The sequence below is a fragment of the Chiloscyllium plagiosum genome, unplaced genomic scaffold (genome assembly GCF_037043375.1).
Source record: "Chiloscyllium plagiosum isolate Xiang-an unplaced genomic scaffold, Cpla_swu_hap1 HiC_scaffold_15, whole genome shotgun sequence".
Classification (NCBI taxonomy): Eukaryota; Metazoa; Chordata; class Chondrichthyes; order Orectolobiformes; family Hemiscylliidae; genus Chiloscyllium; species Chiloscyllium plagiosum.
This window is the reverse complement of record NW_028270153.1, coordinates 56,219,426-56,241,745: the sequence shown is the minus strand read 5'-3', so window position 1 is coordinate 56,241,745 and position 22,320 is coordinate 56,219,426. Positions and strand designations below refer to the sequence as shown.

Here is a 22,320-nt window from a genome sequence, read left to right as displayed (position 1 = left end):
TTTAGGATGGAGAGATGTGTAGTGGAAAAAAAATGTATTGCTATGTTTCAGACAGTATTATGGACAAAGAAATGTTCTGTTGATCCGGTTTCTCTAATTTCCCCACTAATTTTGTTTCTGCAGCTGTTACATGATAGAAAACAGGTGCCTTCTTGCAAAGTTGCAAACTATGTCCAGAATAGAAAAATCTCACTGCAGTATAGGTTCAACTTGAAGTGTCCAACAAGCATGACTTTATAATAATTGGTTGAAGTTTATGATATCCACATTAGAATATAAATGTTTTGAGAAGATTCTGGAAAAATAGAGACTATATTTTTCCCAAAAAATGTAGAATTTTGAGAGGGACCAAAATAATCTGTCTGAATTGACAAATTGTATGGTAATGCTGTTTTCTTTTTTGGTCAGGATCAGTGCATCCAGATTTCAAATGCTGGAACATGGAAAAATACTTCAATTTAGAATAGAATCTGTAATAGTCAAACATTAAATTAAATTGTGTAAAATTGCAGTGAATTAGGAGGAATGATAATTGCTTCAGGATTTAGCATTTTGGCAGAGGTTTGTTTATGTAGCCCTGAATAATTTCAGATCTGACCGCCATTTCTATCAAAGCCAAGTTCTGCTTGACTTTGGGTCAAAATTATAACACTGAGGCAAAGTAAATCCTAACTGATAAAACTGACATGGAAATTGCCATTTATTGCAACATAGTTTCAAAGCTAATTGTTATCAGATTGTTTTACCTTTTGTTTCACTGTTGTGAATACTACTGTATGGAACAGCTTAGCTATCTCCCCAGTCAGCACGACTAAGAGGCCACGTAATTTTATTTATTAATGTTAATTGTTCGTTCCTCACCATAGAAGTCTTGCAATCTCTACCATCTGGAGTTTTTAAAAAAAATTGTCTCTGTTCCTTATGCTTTATGAAGAATGTTGCAGGGGAGAAAGCCTTGCATTTCTCCTTTGATTTGTAATTGTATTTATTGCTCAAACAGCTTCCAGGCTGATAGTGTTATGGTTAAGACTCATTGCAAGAGGGATATGCATTTGTCACTATCATGTTCACTATCTACAGTAGCTATTGTGCACTGTGAACTCCCTGCTTTTCAAAGTAAACTCAGTTTAACATGGTAATCTATCAATGCCACTATTAAAACAGCATGATAGTAAATGATATTCCCCATCTTTCAAAATCTGGCTTCATTGTATAATGTACTATAAACAACTCAAGTTGAGTATACAAATTGGTTAATGGCTAGGTGTGAGAGAGAGAGAGAGAGACTTAATCTAATGTGATACAGAATAGCCCTCAGATTAACATTATTATAGAGATAAAACTTGGGTTTTACTTTTTTGGGTCCTTCAGTTTTCCTCTTGTTTTCTCCCCTCTCCTGAAGGCACTTTTTGACTTAGTTTCATGAGCACTGTTTGCTTATCAGGACATTACCCAATTATAAATTTATCATGCAGATATGGATAGTGTGACTAATGAACCTGATCTGTTCTCATTTGTTGTTCTCACATACCCTTTCCTGTTGAGACCACTACCTAATTTTTTTTCATCTCCAGATAGGTCCTGATCAATGGTCTCACTGACTTCCTGACTCTGGAACAGCTAACAAACTATATATTGCCAATTCTTCTTTCATTCTCCTATATGTTGCACTGAGTTTTGCTGCTTTTAAGAGTTTTTTAAAATAAAAAAGGTTCAATTTTGAATGGACAGCACAAAATGTGCTTGACAAAAATGTAATGCTCTTATCCTGAGCAGAATTGAGTCTTGAGGCTCCAGCAAGGTTGAAGAATTCAGATGATGTCACACGTTGTAAAAGTGAACTCAAGAATTTGTTAGCCAAAGTCCAGGTATTTGCAGGTGGTAGAAATCTGACATCCTTAAATTTACTGAGATGGAGGAGGATTTAGGAGAGGAACATTTAGAAATCCAAAGGCAATTGAAAAGTACATTGATATGCATATAGACAGGCTGGGTTGGGAAGAAAGAGGCAGAGTTTGGGTTGTGGCAGCAATCCAAATGACACATGGTAACTTCATTTGTGACACTTGTTTTGAAACTTGTCATGTAAGATTGGCTTTTTCTGCTAACAGCAGAAGTGCACCACTAAAATGAATTTATTTGCTGCATGCCCATTGTATTTCATAGATTAATGGATATTGAAGTGAAGTGCCACAGTATGTGCTGGAGTTTGTTAGTTACAATTATGACTTATGACTTCAATGAAGAGAAAGAGCATTATTTTTAGGTTTGTTGACAAGACAAGAAAGTGTGAATATAAGCTGTGAGGAGACCAGAAATAGTCAAGTTAGGTGAATGCACAATAAGATGGCAGATGGAATCAAATGTGGAGAAGTGTGTGGTTACTCACTTTTGTCATAAAAATAGAAATAAATATTTTTAAAAAGAGTAAACTTGTACATGTTGATGCTCAAAGAGAGTAGTGTGTATGGTTTAAAGGAATATAGTGTAAAGATCCAGTAAGCTGTTAGGAAAGCAAGCCTTTATTGCATGTGAATTGGAGTACAAGAATAAAGAAGTTTCACCACAATTACAAAGGGCTTGGTAAAACCACACCAATGTGTGTAATATTGGTCTCCATCTTTAAGAAAGGGTAGATTTGCAAAGGTTGTCTTGCAAAGATTTGTTAAATTGGTTCCCAGGCTTAGCAGGTAGATTAAAGAGGCTTAGTAAATTAGTTCTATAATTCTCTGGTATTTAGCACAATGTAAGGTGATCTCATTGAAACATTCAAGTTCATTGAAAGGGTTTGACAGAGCCAGCAGATATTGGTTTCCCTGTTGAAGAATCTAGAATATTGAGACACTATTCTAGGAAAAGGACCTGTTCATTTCATACTATGAGGATAATTTTTTTCGCTTAAGGAATGTGTGTCCTCAGAATTTTCCACACCAGACTCTTCTGGGTGGACCATCATTAAGTATACTTATGTCTGAGATGGTTTTCTCTATTTCTTGTATTCTTGAAATCAGATAATATTGTAAACAGCGGGCCAATCACTATATTTGGAGGGAGCAGACAAGCCAGGAGAACTTTGGAATAGTCAAAAGCAAATACTACAGAAGCAGATCAGAAATAAAAAAAGAAAATGCTGGAAAAGATCAGGATAATGTATGGTCCTCAATTTAAAATGTTACCTCTTTTGCACTTTGTGCAGAAATTGCCAAAGTAGCTGATTTTTTTTTTATTGTGATAGTCAAGTCAGGAACAAGACAAGAGAGAATTAGACCTTGGTAGAGTTTGAAGCAAGGGTTATGTTCAGATTGTATTAAAGGAAGAATTGAATAATCCTTGTCTTCAAAAGGATACATGATCAACAATTCATGTCCCAATGATATAAGAATGCTGAGTTTTCAAGCAGTCTGATGCAACCTTTGAATGGGATGGGTAGCTGGGGAACATGGTTTGTTCCAGGTGCTTAAGGCAATGACATCAGTCTTCCTAATGTTCAACTGGATGAAATTATGGAACATTCAAGACTGGATGTTTGACAAGGTATTTGATAGCAACAAAGTAATCAAGGGTTTAAACTAGTGAGGTAGAGTTGAGAGTTTTTGACATGCAGCACACAACATCATATATTTGGGTGATATCACATAGAGAGCTGGGAAAGTCTGTGACATGGATGCACAATATTGTACTATCGTAGTTTTCTGTTGGATGGTCACTTTCCAAGTGCTAGCCTATTCTTCATCCATACCACTGATACGTCAATGATAACTTATCCGCTCCACACCGTCAGCATCACCCTGAATAAAAGCTGTGATCAGTAAATAATGTTCTTGGGGAACTGGAACATACTGTACTTCACAAATTTTGCTTGCTTTGATTAAGCCTCATCTGATGTCCACCACCATCTCTATTCATGTATTTTCTTTCCTCTATTGTAAATATGTTTAATTTCTCTTATGAAGTGCTAGGAGAAAGTTAAACTTCAATTTCTCGGGTGTTTTTATCCTTCCCACCCGCTTGTTCTTTTTGTTTTAAATGCTGTTTCCATTCTGATCTGAAACAGTAACATCTTTCCTCTTTGCATGTGTTGCCTGACCTGCTGAGAATTTTCAGCAGTTTGTTTTCTTGTCATTGTGATGTTCACTGCCCATGGCATTTGTTATTCTGGGTCAAGATGAGAGGAGCATGTACAGCAGTACTCAGCTAGAAATCATCTAGTATCTTGTCAAATGGGAAAAAATTCCAGTGAGGTCTATTAGGAATTTCAGCACTGAAATCTTTCTACCATATATTTGAAAGTGGTGTTTGGGTATCTGTTTTATCTCATAATGGTTAAATGAATTGCTAAAGTATGTGTGCAACAGTTTCATTTGTCCACTGAATACTTCAAAAGTTAACAGAGGAAGTATGTCAAATATAACCATTGAGTCTTCAGTGCATGCATGGTTGCCTCTTAGTGCAACAGTAAGTTTCCCAGTGGACACATTAAAGTAACTACTGATTATTACTGCATGTGTACTTTGGCTAAGAAGGTAACAAATGGATCTAGCACTTGTATTAATCATGTGCTATTTTACTGGCGTTAAAGTACAGAATTGTAAATACCTTGGTGAAATTGCTCTCATTTGTCAGTTCAAAAATAAAATCACAGGATCGAGGAAGAGATTTATTTTGTGTTTAAATGCGAAGTATCATAGAAGTAATCAATAATGACAGCTATGATACCTATTTTTCTTTTGGATGTGAGAAAGAACAATAACTCTTGAATAAAAGTTGATCTGTATGTACTACAGATGATGAATTGTAAACACTGTATTAAGAATGTCCCAACTAATCTGATAGTAGTCACAGTTACATTTCCTCTCTGGCAATTATTAATTCCACAGAATTACGAACATCTATGACAAGGGTTTGCATCTTTTTAGCTCCGTTAATGAAGGAAAAAATCTCTCATGGCTTGACATTAATAGATCAGAGAGGCTACAACCTTAGTTTAATTTCATCTGTGTTTCCGCTGTTAAATTCTGGTGGTTTCTCACAAAACTGCTTTTGAAAATTTTTCTTAATTCTTATCACAACAATGTATGCCGTGTCAGGATGAACTTTTAACCAGGTTGAGACAATCCTGCACATCGGTAATATCTTGATCATACTATCACTTCTTCAAATGCAGAATACATTATAGAAAGATGACATCAAAGGATTTTCTTTTAATAGAAATTTGGATCTTAAATCAAGGCTATTCTTGATCATATTGTTTTCAGGCTTGTTGTTAAATATGGGGTGAAAGGTATATCACTGCAACAATATTAAAACAACAGCAGTAGTAACTGACAAATTATTCTTGACCTTGCTTCACAGAGGAAAACACTAAAGTTCCCATTCATTTTCATTGTTTGAGTCAGTGATTTTGTTTTGAAATTTTTTTAAAATTAAAAAAAAACTAGATTTCTAGACATTAAAGGCATCAAGGAGTATGGGGAGAGCACAGATGTATAGTGTTGAAATAATGATCAGCCATGATCCTGTTGAATGACAGGACATGCTCATTGGCCCAAATGACAGACTGCAGCTATTTTCTGTTTCCTTAAAAAATGGAAAATTTGAGAATTGTTGGTGTTCAAAGGTACCTTTGGTGTCCATTATCGTGAGTCACTAAATGTTAGTATGCCGGTTCAACAATCAATAAGGAAGGCAAATATAGTTGACTTTTGTTGCACAGGGATTTCAGTAAAGAAATAAAGATGTCTTTCTGCAATTATATTTAACGTTTCTGAGACCTTCACCTGGAATATTATGTATAATTTTGGGACTTTATCTATGGAATTATAAATTTTTCATAGAGGGAATTCAACAGTGTTTCATTAGACTAATCCTTGGAATTATATTAAGAGATTGAGGAGATGGGGAATTTCCAGAGCTTCAAAGAGTGAGTGGAGATTTTACTGAAACTTATTAAATTCTTGCAGAACATGACCGTATGGATATGTTTGAGATGTTTCCCCTGAATAAGTCTAGAACCAGGAGACATAGTATCAAAATAAAGGGTCAGCCAGTACAGACTGAAATAATCGCATTCAGAGAACAGATTCTTTGGAATATCCTACCCTGATGATGTGGAATCTCTGGGCATGTACAATACACAAATCAATACATGAAACTAATAACATTGAGACAGCACAGGAAAGTGATGTTGTGATAGGTGATCAGCCATGATCTAAATGAAAGGGGGAGCAGACCTGATGGGCTAATGTCCTGCTTCTATATTCCTAAGAACTTGAGAAATGGGAACAGGAATTGACCATATGAATTTAAAGCCTGGCCTGCTATTTAATACAATCATGGCCGATCTTCTAACCGAACTACACTTCTCTGCAAGTGATCCATACCCTCTGATTTTTTGATGGACCAAAAGTCCGTTTATTGCAGCTTGAACTCGATTTAAATATAGAACATGCACAATCCTTTCTGGTAGGACATTTAAAAGATTCTCAACCTCCAAGGAAGGAAATTTCTCCACATCTGACCTCAGTGTTCATTTATATGCTTCTTATTCTCAGACCGTGTCCCAAGTTCTAGATTCCCCAGCCAACTGATGCATCCTCTGTCTACACTATCAAACTTCTTCAGAATCAGTCAATGGAGGGATCAGTCTGTCAACCTGACTGCATCGTATCCAATATAAGCATGTGCTTAGAAGTGTGATCTCACCAAAACCTTATGCAGTTGGAGCAAATCTTCCTTATTCATGTACTCCAATTCATTTAAATAATTACATCTTGATTGTACACACACGCAAACTTTCTGTATTTATTGTACAAATACACCTAAGCCTCTGAGTAATAATTAATCATGGTCCATGAAGGAAAGAGAGAGAGAGAGAGACAGTTGGTTAGTTCTAATTTAAGGGACATCATTGTAGAAATGTGGGGTAAGGTGAAGAGGCAGACCTCCCATGAACTACCAGAACAGGATTGAACCCACTCCATTGACTTGATTCTGTAGCCATTTAAAGTGGGCTAACCAATCCCATCCACCTGTCCCTGAAGTTTGTCTGAACCTTAAGTTTCATATTGGAAAATTAGTGGCATATTCTTAATGTATCAATTGCTTTTGATAACTGTTGTTTTGATGTTTTGTATTTCTTTCAGAATGACTCTGAGCAAAATGGATTTGAAGATGGCACTGGAAGTGTGGGGTCACCATCAGTTGCTGTAAGTACTAATGCTTTCTTAAAAAAAAATCTTATCACTTTTACATTTTTTCAGTGTATATCATGGTCATGCTTTATAATCCAAATCCCCAAATTGTAAAATGTTTATTATTTTCTAGAATTATATTTTCCACAAAAGTAAAAGTTGTTATTGCATATTGATAGAACTGAGTTTGTTGCTTATGGGAAAAGTAAAACATTCTAAATGCAGTTTTATGCAGAGTTAGCTTAAGAATTTTTTACAAACTGCTTGTAAAATAGCAGAGGTACCGAAGTATGGAAGAATTGATTTATTTTTGTTCCTGTGTCTCAAGAACTTCTGGATGGAGAGTTAGAAACTGCAGGTATACGCTCCAAGCAATAAATGATGCTGTCTGCCCACAAATAAATGAGGAACTATCCACTTGTTGCCAGTGAGACTTTTAACAGAAGAAAAGCATTAACAAAGTTGATGCTTAAATTATGAAATGTAAATGGAATTACTGTCAGATTGCTTAATAGATAAATGCACCTTCCGTTAAAACACCACTGTCATGGTAACCCATTGGGGAATTGAGTCAATAAGTATTTGCTCCACGTTGTCCAATCTTTCCTTAACATAAGGATAAAATATTGGAGCAGAATTTGGTGCAGCAGGCCACTGAACAATCTCTGTTGTAATTTGTCCACAAAGTTAAAAATTCTTGACATTGGCATCACCACAAGAGAAACAGAGTATTTGAGCCCTGCACGAATTCTGGCAACAAACAAGTGGTCTCCCTGATCAGTGAGATTTAAGGACAGAGCAACAAAAAAAAACAAATCTGAGAATTCTGATGAATTATAGTAAATTAATTTGTTAACAAATCAGATGCAGCAAGAAGAGGATAGAAAGGGATTGAAGATTTGATTAAGAAGCAGAAAAAAGGGACAGAGAGGAAAACCAAGAAAAACGTGATATTTTCAAGCCTTCTCACCATCCCAAAAAAAATCCAAATTTAAAACAATAAGAGTCTGCGCTTAAAATAATTGATTTTCAGTACCAGGGAGATTTACTTGTAATTGTCGCTTATGATGCTGCCAAAGGATGCTTGACCTAATTACATAGAGTCATAGAAACGTACAGCATGGAAACAGACCCTTCGGTCCAACTCATCCATGCCACCAGATATCCTAAATAAATCTAGTTCCATTTGCCAATATTTTGCCCAAATCCTCTAAAATCTTCCTATTCGTATACCCATTCAGGTCCCTTTTAAATATTGTACTTGTACCAGTCTGCACCACGTGTAATTACTTGACTTAAGTACCTTTTTGACAGGTTTATTTCATATTTACTACTAAAATATAGAAATATCATGACGTTGCATACTTTTAATGTTGAGGCAAACAACAGGGTGCCATATTCACCATGCTGTTTATAGATTGGTGCACCTCAAACAACAAATCTTGCATTTTTGCAGTTAATCATGCATTTGTTTCATTCCTTGAAGCAGTTTTACTTTTTTTGCTAATGGATATCTGTACACACCATTAGCTTAACCACAATTTTGAAAGCAAACTTTGGCCCATCGTATTCTGATGAATGTAGCTGGCAACTTGTCATTGGGCTTATTTCTATTTTGTTAATTTACAAGTTGGCAAGATCATCTACCAGATATCAATGCACTTTTAATCACATTGAATTCGCATAAAACACGTTTGTAATTGTTATTATTACACAGCCAGTGTTTGCTCTACAATCCAAACTACTTCTACCTTCTCAATGAATAGTCACAATTCAGTATCATTTCTACTAACAAACAAAAGTAATATTCAGATCAATTTAGAACGGTAGGAATTTGCTATTATTTATAGAATCATTATTTTCTTTGAGAACTTTTCAATAACATAAATCCTGGCTTTTAAATCTTTATTAGTTCCAAATATTATGTAATGTTAGTACTTTTATTTCACTCCATCTAATGAAAACCCTTTCAAAGAAATCTTAAATAACTATAGCCTTGTTGCATGATCCTTAGAGACACTGTGCTTGGCAACAGTTACATTTTGAAATTTGCGCAACAGAAACAGGCCATTAACACCAAGAGGTCAACTCCACACCAGCCGCCTCTTGCCCTACTTCATTTAACTCTATCAGCTTATTCTTTATTTCCTTTCTCCCTTATATGTTTATGCAACCACCCTTTAAATATGCCTGGTTATTCATCTTAAATACTCCCATGTAGTAGCAAGTGTCACATTCTAGTTAAGGAGATTTCTTCTGAATTATTTATTGGTGTCTGTATTTTTCTTGCCATTTTCCTGGTTTTTATTCCCCCAATATTGCTGACCTGATTTTATTTGTTTCTTTCTCCAACTCAATCTTACCTCAGGAATATTAATTGGCTTCTAACTTCACTCAAACGTACAAAAATAAGAGCAGGAGTAAGTTATTCAACCGCTTGAGTCTGTTTAGTCATTGTTAAGTCATGGTTAATTTTCTATCTTAATTCCATATGCATTGATACACTGGACAATTACAGGCTAATTAAAGTTACTGTCTGAAGTTGCAAACTAATTTGACCACAGTTGTGGCTGAGCAGTAAAATAATACACGATAAAATAATTGTCTATCAGTCATGACTGGGATTTTTAAGATAAAACAAACTTTTGTAAAGTCTGTCTTTATTTATGTAGTTTTGATTTTGGATTGAAATGGGAAATGAACTGTTACTAAAATTTGAATGACGTAAATTGCCAGCTTACAAACTAAGGATTACTGAAGAATTATCACATGTTTTGAAAGAAAGTAACCTGACAATCACTGTAAGCACTGTTTACACAGTTACTTGTTCGAACAGAACTAAGAAGGTGCAGATGAACTGGAGTCAGTTACGTGCAAATGAAGGTTCAACAGGCAACAATTAGCTGATTTGGTGTGCAATCTAGTGACAAGCTATCAATAACAAAAAAGCTTCTGACGAACAACAGATTGGTTCCCAGTTAACTGAACAGCTTGAGGCTGTGAACAAGATGGTGAGAAGGCATCATTTCTCCACCAGCTCAAGAGCTTTGTATTCTGCGGCAAAACCTACTTTAAACCTGAAGAAAACGTTTATTTTGTCTTCAGTTACTATAAGTGTGTCTTTTAATTGATAAGTCAGGGACATTTTTATAAGTATGAGCCAGTCATCCTGTGGCTCCTGCAAATTAGTGAAATCATCCAGAGAAGCAGCGTTCTGATCAGTAAAAACATCATCTCAGCAGATTCTGTGAAGAGGAACCACTAATTTGTTTTCCTAATCTTTCCCTCTGCCCATAAAACCCATGGTATGTAAGGAGTTTATAGATTAGAGTTTTAGCTGTACATCTCTGACTGTATAAACAGCAGAGCTGTATGCTGCCAGTTCATAATTGTTTGCCCAAAGCTAATCTTTTTACTTGTAATAAATAGTCATTCTTGTTAAGTACAGAAACATAGTTTTGTCAACCTGCGTTTGAAATCCAGATAAGTTGGGAAATTCTGCATGCTTTTAAAATCTTTAAATTTTGTGTCAATTTCTGGGAATAACAGGGCTCAATTTCTAGCACCCTACCCCAGTGAGGCAGAACAATCAGCTGTTTTGTTATGGATAAAGTAATAACTTCACAGTGGATAGTCTGAGCAGATAAGTTCGTTGATCGATTGAACTGTAAAGGCAGATTGAAGTTTTATTTGTAAATCTATCATAGTTCAGTTTTTCAAATCACAATAAATTTATACTTTACACCCTACCACACAATTCTCAGTAAAAGATTCTCGCCTTCAACTGTTTACTGCTTTTTTTTTCTCCGCAGAAAAATGAGTCACCTCAGTTGCCCAAATCATCTCTGGTACAATTCTCAAGCAACCTGTAAATGAGTGATCAACATTCCTGCCCATTTCCATGTTAGACTGTTTAAGTATGTAAATCGGATTCTGATGCCAGTTGTAGGATCCTGTTAGCAATTTTGAGTTATGAATGTGTTTGCTCAATTACAACAGTTGAGCAACTTAACCAGCTGGCCCTAAGGGAATTGTTAGCGACCACTCAAAATCCAAAAATTAATCCCTTTTCGTTTGATGTTATGAAGAGCAGGAATACTGCTCTTGTTGACAGCAACTCAGCCCTTTTTAGGATCATTTACCCACAATCCTATTTATTCAGATGTTCTGTAGCAGGGGACCTGTTTGTTCCCTGCAGCGTGCTAGCAGCATTTAAGCAAACTTGAAAATTGGACCAAACCCTCGCTGTCTGCTGCACAGTCAAGAATTACTCCCAAGGTATTTGTTACTTGCCGTAGAATGTACCTTGAAGTTGCTATCTCTAAGCTCAAATGTAAAATGAAGATATCTTGCTGAATAAATGCTGGGCTGTACTCTCAAGTTAAGTAACATGGGGGTTTGAAGGCTGGAACTTTGCACATCAGTTTTCCTTGAAGTGGATTCATAAATGAAATGTTTGCTCAAGTATTACATAGATTTATTGATTACATGAAACAGCAATAACACTTTTGATTGCAACTTACATGAATGTCTTCATTCTCTCACTCCCTAGTCCTTTGGAATTTACTTTTAAGGTTGATAATATCCCACGTTTACTTTGCTTTCTATGTCCTCAGGCATCAGATTTTAACTACTCTTGCTCAATTTCTGCTAGTCATCTGGTCAAAAATCACACCAGCTTATTGTCCCAACTGGTTTATTTGAAAATTCTAGCTTTTGGAGCACTGCTCCTTCATAAGGTTCTATACCCAACAGTTTAAAAAAAACGTTGATTTTTGACTTTTTCCAACCCAGTCCAACAGTGGCACCTCCACATCACTGCTCATCATGGAGCGAAGAGTCATCTCCTAAAGCCCTCTCACTATGTTTGACCTGTCTTTATCACACTTACTTTGATCATTGATGGCATGATAGGCACCCATTTTTGGGTGGACAAATTTGAGTAAGGTGGCATGTCCTACACCCCAACATTTTTCTTTTCTATTTTTGCTCTTAACAGTTATATGAAACTAACATTCAGAATTGGCAAACTAAAGGCAACAGAAGTTCAAAGGTCCTTTGGCTTGGTAGTTGTGTTAATTGTGTTGTGGCCTCGAAGTTCCTAAAACTTCTCAGAAGAATGCTATAGTTCAGTTTTTTTATTGCAGTAATTAGGCTTTCTGTCTAAAACCATTCAATTAAATACAAATGCAAGTAATTTGATAATTCATGAAATCTTGATACTTTTTTCTCAAAGGTACTTAGAACCAGACAAGTATTCAGCCTGCTGTGTGTATATGCTGGGTCTTTGCTACAACTATGCAAAATTAATCATACTACTCCATTCACACACACTATAATTCAGCATAATTGTTTAGGTATTTACTTATTTCATGAAAATATGCCTCTGTTTGACATTTTCCAATCTATCTAAAGGCTTTAAAGGTGGTATGCGGATAATTTTAACCCAAAGTTATATAGCTCCGGAGCCAAAGTTGGATAGTTTTGGCTCAGATGTTACATAAAAATGTTAATTTCAAGCAAATGATGTATTGATTTCACCACCCTTGTTGTCTTAACAGAAGAGGAACAGTCAGTAGGTAAGGAGAAAACTACCTTCCTGGAATGAAACTCCACAGCATTCAGGAAAACTTCATTTTCAGCTTTCCCATCCATAGCAGATTTCCTGTCCCTCTTTGTTTCTCTATCTTTCACCTTTACAAAAATCTACACAAACCAACTTTCTAACCAAGCTTTTGGCCATTTGCCTGATCTCTCTGTCTGTCTCTCTGTCTGTCTCTCTGTCTGTCTCTCTGTCTGTCTCTCTGTCTGTCTCTCTGTCTGTCTCTCTGTCTGTCTCTCTGTCTGTCTCTCTGTCTGTCTCTCTGTCTCTCTCTCCACACATTGGCTTTATTTATAATGACGGAAATCTCTATACCCATGTAAATAGCAAAGTCTATATTTAATAGTTCAGCTATGCCTTCAGACTTCACAAAATATATTTTCTCATCCATACCTGGCACTATTTGTTTATATAAAAGATTGTTGGGTTGTTTTGTGATATCCACTAATCTACTATCAATGTAAAGTATATTGTGGAGACCAAACATAAATCGAGTCATCACTTTAGTAGAACTTGTTTGTTCAGCTGCAAAATAAGATCAGAATTGTCATCAGCCTCTGGTTCCAACGAAGCTCAACACAACTCTAGAAATAGTAAACCCCTCTTTCAATTCTGCACTTTTCAGCTCTCTCGACTCAACAAGTTCAACAATTTCTGATCAGAAAAAGGGCATTCAAACCTTTGAGTCTGTTCCACTGCTTGATAATATTAAGGCTGATCAGATTATGGCCTCCTCTTCACTTTCTTGGTTACCCACGATATACTCTCTGACTCAAATTAGGGAAGAATCTGCTTTAAAAACATTCAATGACATCATTTTCTGCAAAAGAGCGTCCTACGTGACCCGAAGATGAATACTCTCCTTAAATTGGAGACACCTTATTTTTAAAGTCTCTTCTTACAAAGGGAAATTTGCTTTCAGCATTTGCTTTATCATAGAATCCCTACAGTGTAGAAAGAGATTATTTGGCCTATCAGGTCTGCATCAACCCTCTGAAGAGGGCCCCACCCAATTCCCATAACCCTGCATTTAATCCACCTAACCTCGGCATCCCTGGACACTATGGGTAATTTAGCATAGCCAATCCACCTAATCTACACATTTTAAGATTGTGTGAGGAAGCTTTACCACAGACATATACTACAAGCCCACTGGCTCCCACAGCTAGCTACACTACACCACCTCTCATCCTACCTCCTGTAAAACACCATCCCTTATTCCCAATTTCTCCGCGTCTTCCGCATCTCTTCCCAGGATGACAGATTCCACCTGAAAATTCCAGTTGGCCGCCTTCTTCCATGATCACGACTTCCCTTCCCATGAGGTTAATAATGCCCTCCTGCGCATCTCCTCCACCACGCACTGCTGCCCTTGAACCCCCAATGCAACAAAGGCAGAACCCCTCTGGTCCTCACCTTCCACTCCACCAATCTTCGCATACAGCGCATCATCCTCTGCCACTTCCGCCACCTCCAAATGGACCCCACCAGCAGAGATATATTTCCCTCCCCACCCGTATAAACCTTCCGAAAAGACCATTTCCTCTGCCACTCCCTCGTCAGGTCCACACCCCACTCCTGGCACCTTTCCCTGCCACCGCAGGAAGTACAAAACCTGCACCCGCATCACTCCCCTCACTTCCATCCAAGGCCCCAAAGGATCATTCTACATCCGTCAGAAATTCACATGCACCTCTCCCAATGTCTTTATCTGTATCCGTTGAACCCGGTGTAGTCTCCTCTAGATTGGAGAGACTGAACGCCGCCTTGTGGATCGTTTCAGAGAACATTTCTGGGACACCTGCACCCACCAACTCCACAGCCCTGTGGCTCAACACTTCAACTCCCCCTCCCACTCCGTCAAGGACATGCAGGTCCTGGGCCACCTCCACCTCCAAACCATTACCACCTGAGCCTGGAGGAGGAACGCCTCATATTCTGCCTTGAAACTGCAACCACACAGGATAAATGTGGATTTCAACAGCAGCTTCATTTCCCCTCCCCCACATTATCCCAGTCCCAAACCTCCAACTCAGCACCATCCTCCGGACCCGTCCATCACTGCCCCCTCTAACCTATCACCTCCTTCTTCACCTTCATTTACCTATCGCTTTCCCAGCTACCTCCCCCCAAAACCATCACCCTCCCATTTATCTTAGCCCTGACTCACAAGCCTCATTCCTGATGAAGGGCTTATGCCCAAAACGTCGATTCTCTTGCTCCTTGAATGCTGCCTGACCAGCCGTGCTTTTCCAGCACCACACTCTCTACTCTGATCTCCAGCGTCTGCAGTCCTCACTTTTTTCTAAGGAAACTGAAGCACCTGGCGGAAACCCATGTAGATACAGGGAAAATGTGTGTAACTCCACATTTAAGGCTGGAATTGAACCCAGATCACTGAGGTAGCAGTGCCAACCACTCTGCTACTGTGCTGCCCACTGTTTTGTTATGCCTCACTGGAATAGCTTAAATTCTGGGTGAAATATGTTTTAACAAAAGCTAAATATTTTATAAAATAATATAAAATTCCCCAATATATGTTTTAGAACCAAAAAGAAAATGCACAGACCAGGTTTCTTTACTTGAAAGATTTACTATTCATTGTAAATAAATATATTTAGTTACAGTTACATAAACAATTATGAACCACCGACATATAACACTACTAGTTAAAGTTCTAACCATTTATGTAATGTCCCCTACATATACAGATAGAGGCAGACAGACACAAACTATTGATGTTTTGGAAGGAGGAAAAAACTGGGACGACAGTTTAATGGTCCCTGTCCAGAGGGTTCTTGGAGTTTATTCTTTTAGCCTGCTAGGACTTTCTAATCCTGGTCTTCCTTCTCCAAGTATTTTCCCTTGCTTGCAGGAAGCATAAAAAGATTCCCACGTATAACATCTCTGACATATTGTTAAAAGCCACAGCTTACAACAATAGCTGTTTGGGTTGGGTGGGAGGGGTGGAGCTTTCAGGTTTGAGGTAATTTTTTTTAATCTGTAGAGGAAAGAACAGCCTTCTCTATTCCAGAGGTTGAATGGCTTCTGCCTGACGACACTCACCCACAAGCTGTTCAGCTGCCTGGAGCCATTAAATAGTTGTTGGAAGGAAGAAAACCACTGATTCCAGCTTGAATTCACATCACGTTCTTTTGAGCAAAATGCCTGTTCAGCATTTCCTCATCGGATAACTCCTAATCAGTTAAGTAAGCCTTCTCTGAACAGCTTCTAAGACAATAGTGTCCTTTTTTAAAATAAGGAGAGCCAAACTGCACATTTCAGTCTTACTCTTTTCATCCCCACTTGATCTGTTTTTGAAAATAGATGCTCGTTCTGCATTTCAGACCACATCATGATTCTTTTCTTGACCCATTATCAATCCTTTTGGCTTCATTCCAGTAACTTTCATCATTTAATGTCTCCTAAGTTCCACCCTATTACAAACCACCTCTTTTGCTTTTCCACCATCCCCCATTTCACCTGCTTAAACCCTATGACATTTTTTTCTTTTCACAGTTCTGATCAAAGTTTAGTGAACTGTAACAACTTTCTCCCCACGAAGTTTTTGAAAGCTGAGTATTTCCAGCATTTGTTTTATTCTAATTTAGACTGCCATCTACACAGTATCTGATTTCTACTCTTCCTGAACTGTTAGTTACTCAAGGCTGTTTGTCTCTACCTCTACTTTTTTTTCTTCTCTCTAATGCTTCACCTGAACAGTACAGCCATACAACATAATCTGGCCTTCACATGAGATCACCATTTCCAATCAATTTAGGTGCAAATTGTCTATCACCCAAATTGTCCAACCAGCAGAATTGGATCAATTTGATTCAGGCATTGTATCCCCTCCTACCTGTATTAGCTCTCCAGCTACAGTGATCAGTACTATAATATAAATAGTGAATGGTATTAGGAGTAATTTACCTTGTCAATTCAGAGCTCCTATTTTTAACTTCCTTCCGAGCTCCTGACACTTGGTCTCCAGGACGTCAATTTGTTGTCTTCCGGCCATAGCTTCCAGTCTGGGTTTCAAATTCTAGCTGTTGTCCTCCTTCCATAAAATATGTCAATATCTTATTATAATCCTTTATTTTTGCATTAATGAGACAACACATCATGTAACAATCTTATGGATATCTCTGGAAACATCATTCCATTCCCTTGTGATCATTTTGGACACAATATTTTAAGATTTAAGGTAGTGTGTGCTAGTACGAAAAGAAAACATGACATATAAGCAGCTTAGTTTTTGTAAGAGATTATTAATTATCAGTTAGATTTTTGATATTTTCACACCTCCTTGGAGATTAATGTCATATGTTATCAGCAGTTGTAATATATTCCATCATCTTTATTTAATATTTTCACTATTTGTTTACAGCAGCAGTTCTAGATATCTTTACTAATGTTATGTTGTCATTTAGAATGGAAGTCATACCCTTTCCTGTACCATATCTCAAGGCATCAGGTTAATTTTTGCTGAGCTAATGTGCTACTCATTGTACATTAAGCTAACATCCCCAGGCAGCACATTACTTAGTGTCATTGGCTACTTTAGTAAATCTGGTGCTGTGAAATGAAGGTTGATGTTAGTTTACTCTCTCTTCGGAGTTTAAAAAATCTTGAACCATCAGTTTCTGTTCTTTAGTTATTATACTTTCAGCTTTCTCTGTCCCACACTAAACCTAAACAAGTAAAAAGTGACTTGCTTTTGGAGGTGAAATGTTATCTAACAAAAAAATCAAAGTATCTTTCTTTCTGTGTTTGCTTTTCTCCATTTCAGTTTCCTTTCAGAAATTATCTAGCAATTTGAAAAGTTTGGCTGAGTATAAGAGTTTGCTACACCTGAAGGTTTAAGCTGAAACTTGTTTCTTGATATATCTCCAACAGGTAACTAATTATACATGTATGAATTTACATGTACATTTTGTTTAGAGTTAGTGCTTCCCACTGTAAGGGGCTGTACATTTCATTTTGGACTATAAATTGGGAAATAAAATTGAACACTGCTTATATAGTTAACAGTAGTAGTAGAGTTTTTTTCTGCAAATAAAGTGGGACTTTTTGATGTATACTTTGACTAACTGTTACTTTTCAAAGCAATGAAGTAGGTACTTTGAGTCACAGTGGCACCAGGCCTATTAAGTTGGGAAAAAATCTACAGGAAAACAACACATACGGACCAAATATTGAACTACAGAAGCAATCATCCCAACATCCACAAACGAAGCTGCATCAGAACATTATTTCAATGAGCCAACACACACTGCAGCACAGAGGAACTATGAAGAGCAGAGGAAAATCACCTATACTGTGTATTCAAAAAGAATGGGTACCCAATAAACACAACCTGCCGATTTCTCTGCAACAAATCTAAACAAACAGACAAAACACATTCACAAACCCCAGCCACTCTCCCCTACATCAAAGACATCTCAGAAAGCAAAGAGGTGCTTCTGCAGCTGTACAGGGCCCTGGTGAGACCACACCTGGAGTACTGTGTACAGTTCTGGTCTCCAAATTTGAGAAAAGACATTCTGGCTATTGAGGGAGTGCAGCGTAGGTTCACGAGGTCAATTCCTGGAATGGCAGGATTACCTTACACTGAAAGACTGAAGCGACTGGGCTTGTATACCCTTGAGTTTCGAAGACTGAGAGGGGATCTGATTGAGACGTATAAGATTATGAAAGGATTGGACACTCTGGCAGTAGGAAACATATTTCCACTGATGGGTGAGTGCCGAACCAGAGGACACAGCTTAAAAATACGGGGTAGACCATTTAGGACAGAGCTCAGGAGAAACTTCTTCACCTAGAGAGTGGTGGCTGTGTGGAATGCTCTGCCACAGGGGGCAGTGGAGGCCCACCCTCTGGATTCATTTAAGAAGGAGTTGGATAGAGCTCTCAAAGATAGTGGAATCAAGGGTTATGGAGATAAGCAGGAACAGGATACTGATTAGGAATGATCAGCCATGATTATATTGAATGGCGGTGCAGGCTCGAAGGGCTGAATGGCCTACTCCTGCATCTATTATCTATTGTCTAAATGACTGCCAGACTACTCAGACCCCTTGGCATCATGGTAGCCCACAAACCCACCAACACACTGAAACAGCAGCTAAAGAACTTGAAAGACCCTATGCAGCCAACAAGCAAAACTAATGTAATTTACAAAATACCATGCATGAACTGTAACAAACACTACATTGGACAAACAGGCAGAAAACTAGCCACTAGGATACATGAACATCAACTAGCAACAAAATGATATGACTCTCTAGTATCCTTACACACAGATAAGGAAGGACACCACTTCGACTGGGACAACACATCCATCCTAGGACAAGCCCAAACAAAGACACACGAGAAATCCTAGAAATATGGCATTCCAAGCGGAACTCTATCAACAAACACATCGCGTTAGATCCCATCTACCACTCCTTGAGAAAAAGAACAGGAAATGACATCACCAACCCAGTGAAACCCGAACATATAAATAGAAAGCTGGAATCATCAGCAGTGCTTCGCCCAGAGGCCCACTAAAGATGTTATCTAGTAGGATGACGCAGTGTCTGGAAATGAACCATCCAGCTCAGTGAGCAAACCTACATCCAAATCCTCAACCTGAGCTACAAATCTTCTCAAAACACATTACGAAAAAAGATCTAACTACAGCCAACTGGATTTGTCTAGTTGCAATTTCTTACAAATCTGTGCGTGGAGTGCACTCAAAGACATCCAAAATCCTGCAGATAAGAATCTCATTTATCTAAGTGAAGGGACAAAAAAAGCTTAGACTCTAAAGAAAGAATTCTAACATTAAAAAAAGGAACTAGGTATGATCTAATTAAATCAAAGATTGACATCATTCTGCAGACAACATTCATTTTTCATTGTTAAAATGAAAAGAACTGAAAAATAATGCTCCATCCTTGTGGTCTGCATATTGATCTGCAGAAGTTGTTTCCCTGTCTATATTTTTCTCCTCTTTAATATTTGTGTCAAACATTTTCTTTTGTTTTATTTGTGAACGAATGTGGAGTTTTAAAGGGATGTAGATTAGTCGTAAATTAATAATCCATTTTTGTTGCCATTTGGTGAAGGATAGGTTTTTAAATAACAAATCTTTATTTAGTCATTAATGACAAAACCTGGTGTGAATTACTTTTGTCTTTTAGTAACAGCTAGACAGGCAAATTGATTATCTTAGTGATTTAATTGGGTAGAGGCATAGTGAGGCTTGATTATTGGTGCACTTTTGTCAGTCATGGCAATATTACTTGATCTTCACTCTAGGAGGATTATTCCCGATTAAATCCACAAAGTACAGTATTGTCTGGGCTGTGGCACTCCTGAATAAATATGTCACTTGAACAAGTAATGGATGTAACATTGTGGACATCTGAGAACACTTAGGAATGGTTGAGGAGATTTAAAGGCATCGTTTGTGGAAATGTAGTAGACATCTCAGGTTGTTTACAAGAAAGAACAAAAATGAAGTATTGACTGTACTATTGAAGTTTAGAGAGATATATAGTATCACAATGAATTTTGAAATCATTGACTCACTGCCTCGTTTGCTTGAATTAAAGCAAGGTATTGTGCTTGCTTTTAATTTATTAAAGGTCATTGATTCTAGAGTATGTTTCCAACTGTAAACATAATGCCAATTTTGAGCTGTGTTGCAGTTGTTGAAAGATCATTTATCATGAAAGCAGAAGCACAGTTTAATAGTCTGCCAAGATCTGTTTTTATTAGCCTTGGGTCACTCTTTACTGAATGGGATGCAGTGAATAAGTAGTGGTGTAATCCCTTGATACTAAGTGAATTTTATTCAGGGAATGTGTAAAGCCGCTTTATGGATGTGCATAGCGTATTATTCCAACAAGTAATTACACTAAAGTGGTGACATTAAAGCAACTGTGATTGCAGAAAATGATCAGCAAATTAGATCCTATTACTGGGCACATCAAAAACTATCCTTAATATGTTAACTCTGTCAGTAATAATGCTATGTAATCATCCATCAGACAGACACAGGCTAAATCTGACTGGGATGCTGCCAAAGATTTTTTTTAATGTATGTACTTGGTATGATCTTTTCAGGTTCTATATGTTTAGGCATTGTATTAGTTTGCATCTTTGTTCTAACTAAGATGAAATATTAAAATAACTGACAGATTTATGCCAGCTTTTATAATTATATAGAAGGATTTGAATAAAAATTGGGTCAAATTAATGATATCCTCTTTCCGGTGCTGACTTCTTCCTGATTAGATATTATTACCGTAACACAGTTTGGTCAGACTCAGAGTGGAATTGATTTAATTGTGATTGCACAATAACTAACAATAATGCTATAATATGAAAAATTCTGAATAGAAAATTCATTTTCTACAGTTAATTTCCTTCTAAAATGCATTCTAATCATACATTGTTTTAGTGCAGTTTGTAAATGTTGAGCACTGCGTCCATTTTTGTGCATGATTGTACATTTTAATGCTGCAGCTTCGCTCCCTGACTCTTTCACTCTTTCCTCCTCTTCCAAACTTCCAGAGAAAGGGAGGAGTCCTTCGACCAAGATGGGCTGCGTGTAGAAGGGAGTAGGGAAGGGTAAGGAGAGGGATTGGCAGGAGTGGCAATGGGAGGTTGCAGTAGGGAAGCTGAAGTAATGAGAATTAGTGAGAGGATTTTTAGACTAGTTTGGTGTAACATACTGTCTTTTATGCCTGCTAAACAGCAATCCAAAAGCCTATTCAAATACAATATAAAAAATGCCTGCTTTCAATGAAATTCTGAACTGCCAATCTGTAATGAAAACTAAAGTATTAATTTTCCATTTCACTCATGCTTCCATGTAGCATTCGTACACCTTTGTCAAGTTACTGTTGTTTGAGATTCTATGCTTCGAAAGGTTGGAAAGTATTGAGCTTTAAATTGATATTTTAAAATTATTTCAGTGAAATAGAATGTTCCATTTCCAATACATTGCATCTGTTATCCCATTTCATTGTATGATAAGTCTCCATATTTGTTTGTAATACCAGTCATGCAAGTTCATGGTGATATGATAGGATTTTCAGTGCTAAATTTTAAATAATATTGGCTACCAAAGTAATTGGACTTTAAAAAAAAGACTGAAAATTAATAGTAACCAAGATGGATTTAGTTCCAGAATCTAACCACTGAGTGTCACTGTGGAGCAGCCTAATTTTATTTGCTGTTTCTAGAGTCCAATTGGTATAGGAATGGGAAGGAGGTAAATAATTGTTTTAAATGCAAATATATTTCTTAAAATGTAGATTGTAACAGTACCTACAGGCTATACCCTATTGACTAATTTTTATGGCAAGTTTTTTTCCAATTATCTGCTGCATTACAAACTATCTGCTCTTGTGCCTGTTGTTTGCATATCTATCAATTTCCTTTCTCCCGCCACCTGCCTACTCATATCATCTAGCAGTCCTATCATGATCCAACCTTCAAGATTTACTCTAGATTTACTTGCCTTGCCTCTAGCAC

The 22,320-nt window shown here is 37.2% G+C and overlaps 1 protein-coding gene across 1 annotated transcript in view; it reads left to right on the top strand.

Moving 5' to 3' along the window:
* LOC122559953 (ankyrin repeat domain-containing protein SOWAHA) overlaps positions 1-22,320 on the top strand; it is a 133,474-nt gene that overhangs the window by 46,904 nt on the left and 64,250 nt on the right. Inside the window, 1 exon segment of the mRNA XM_087994962.1 lies at positions 7,143-7,205. Coding sequence (XP_087851088.1) covers positions 7,143-7,205 — 63 coding nt within the window.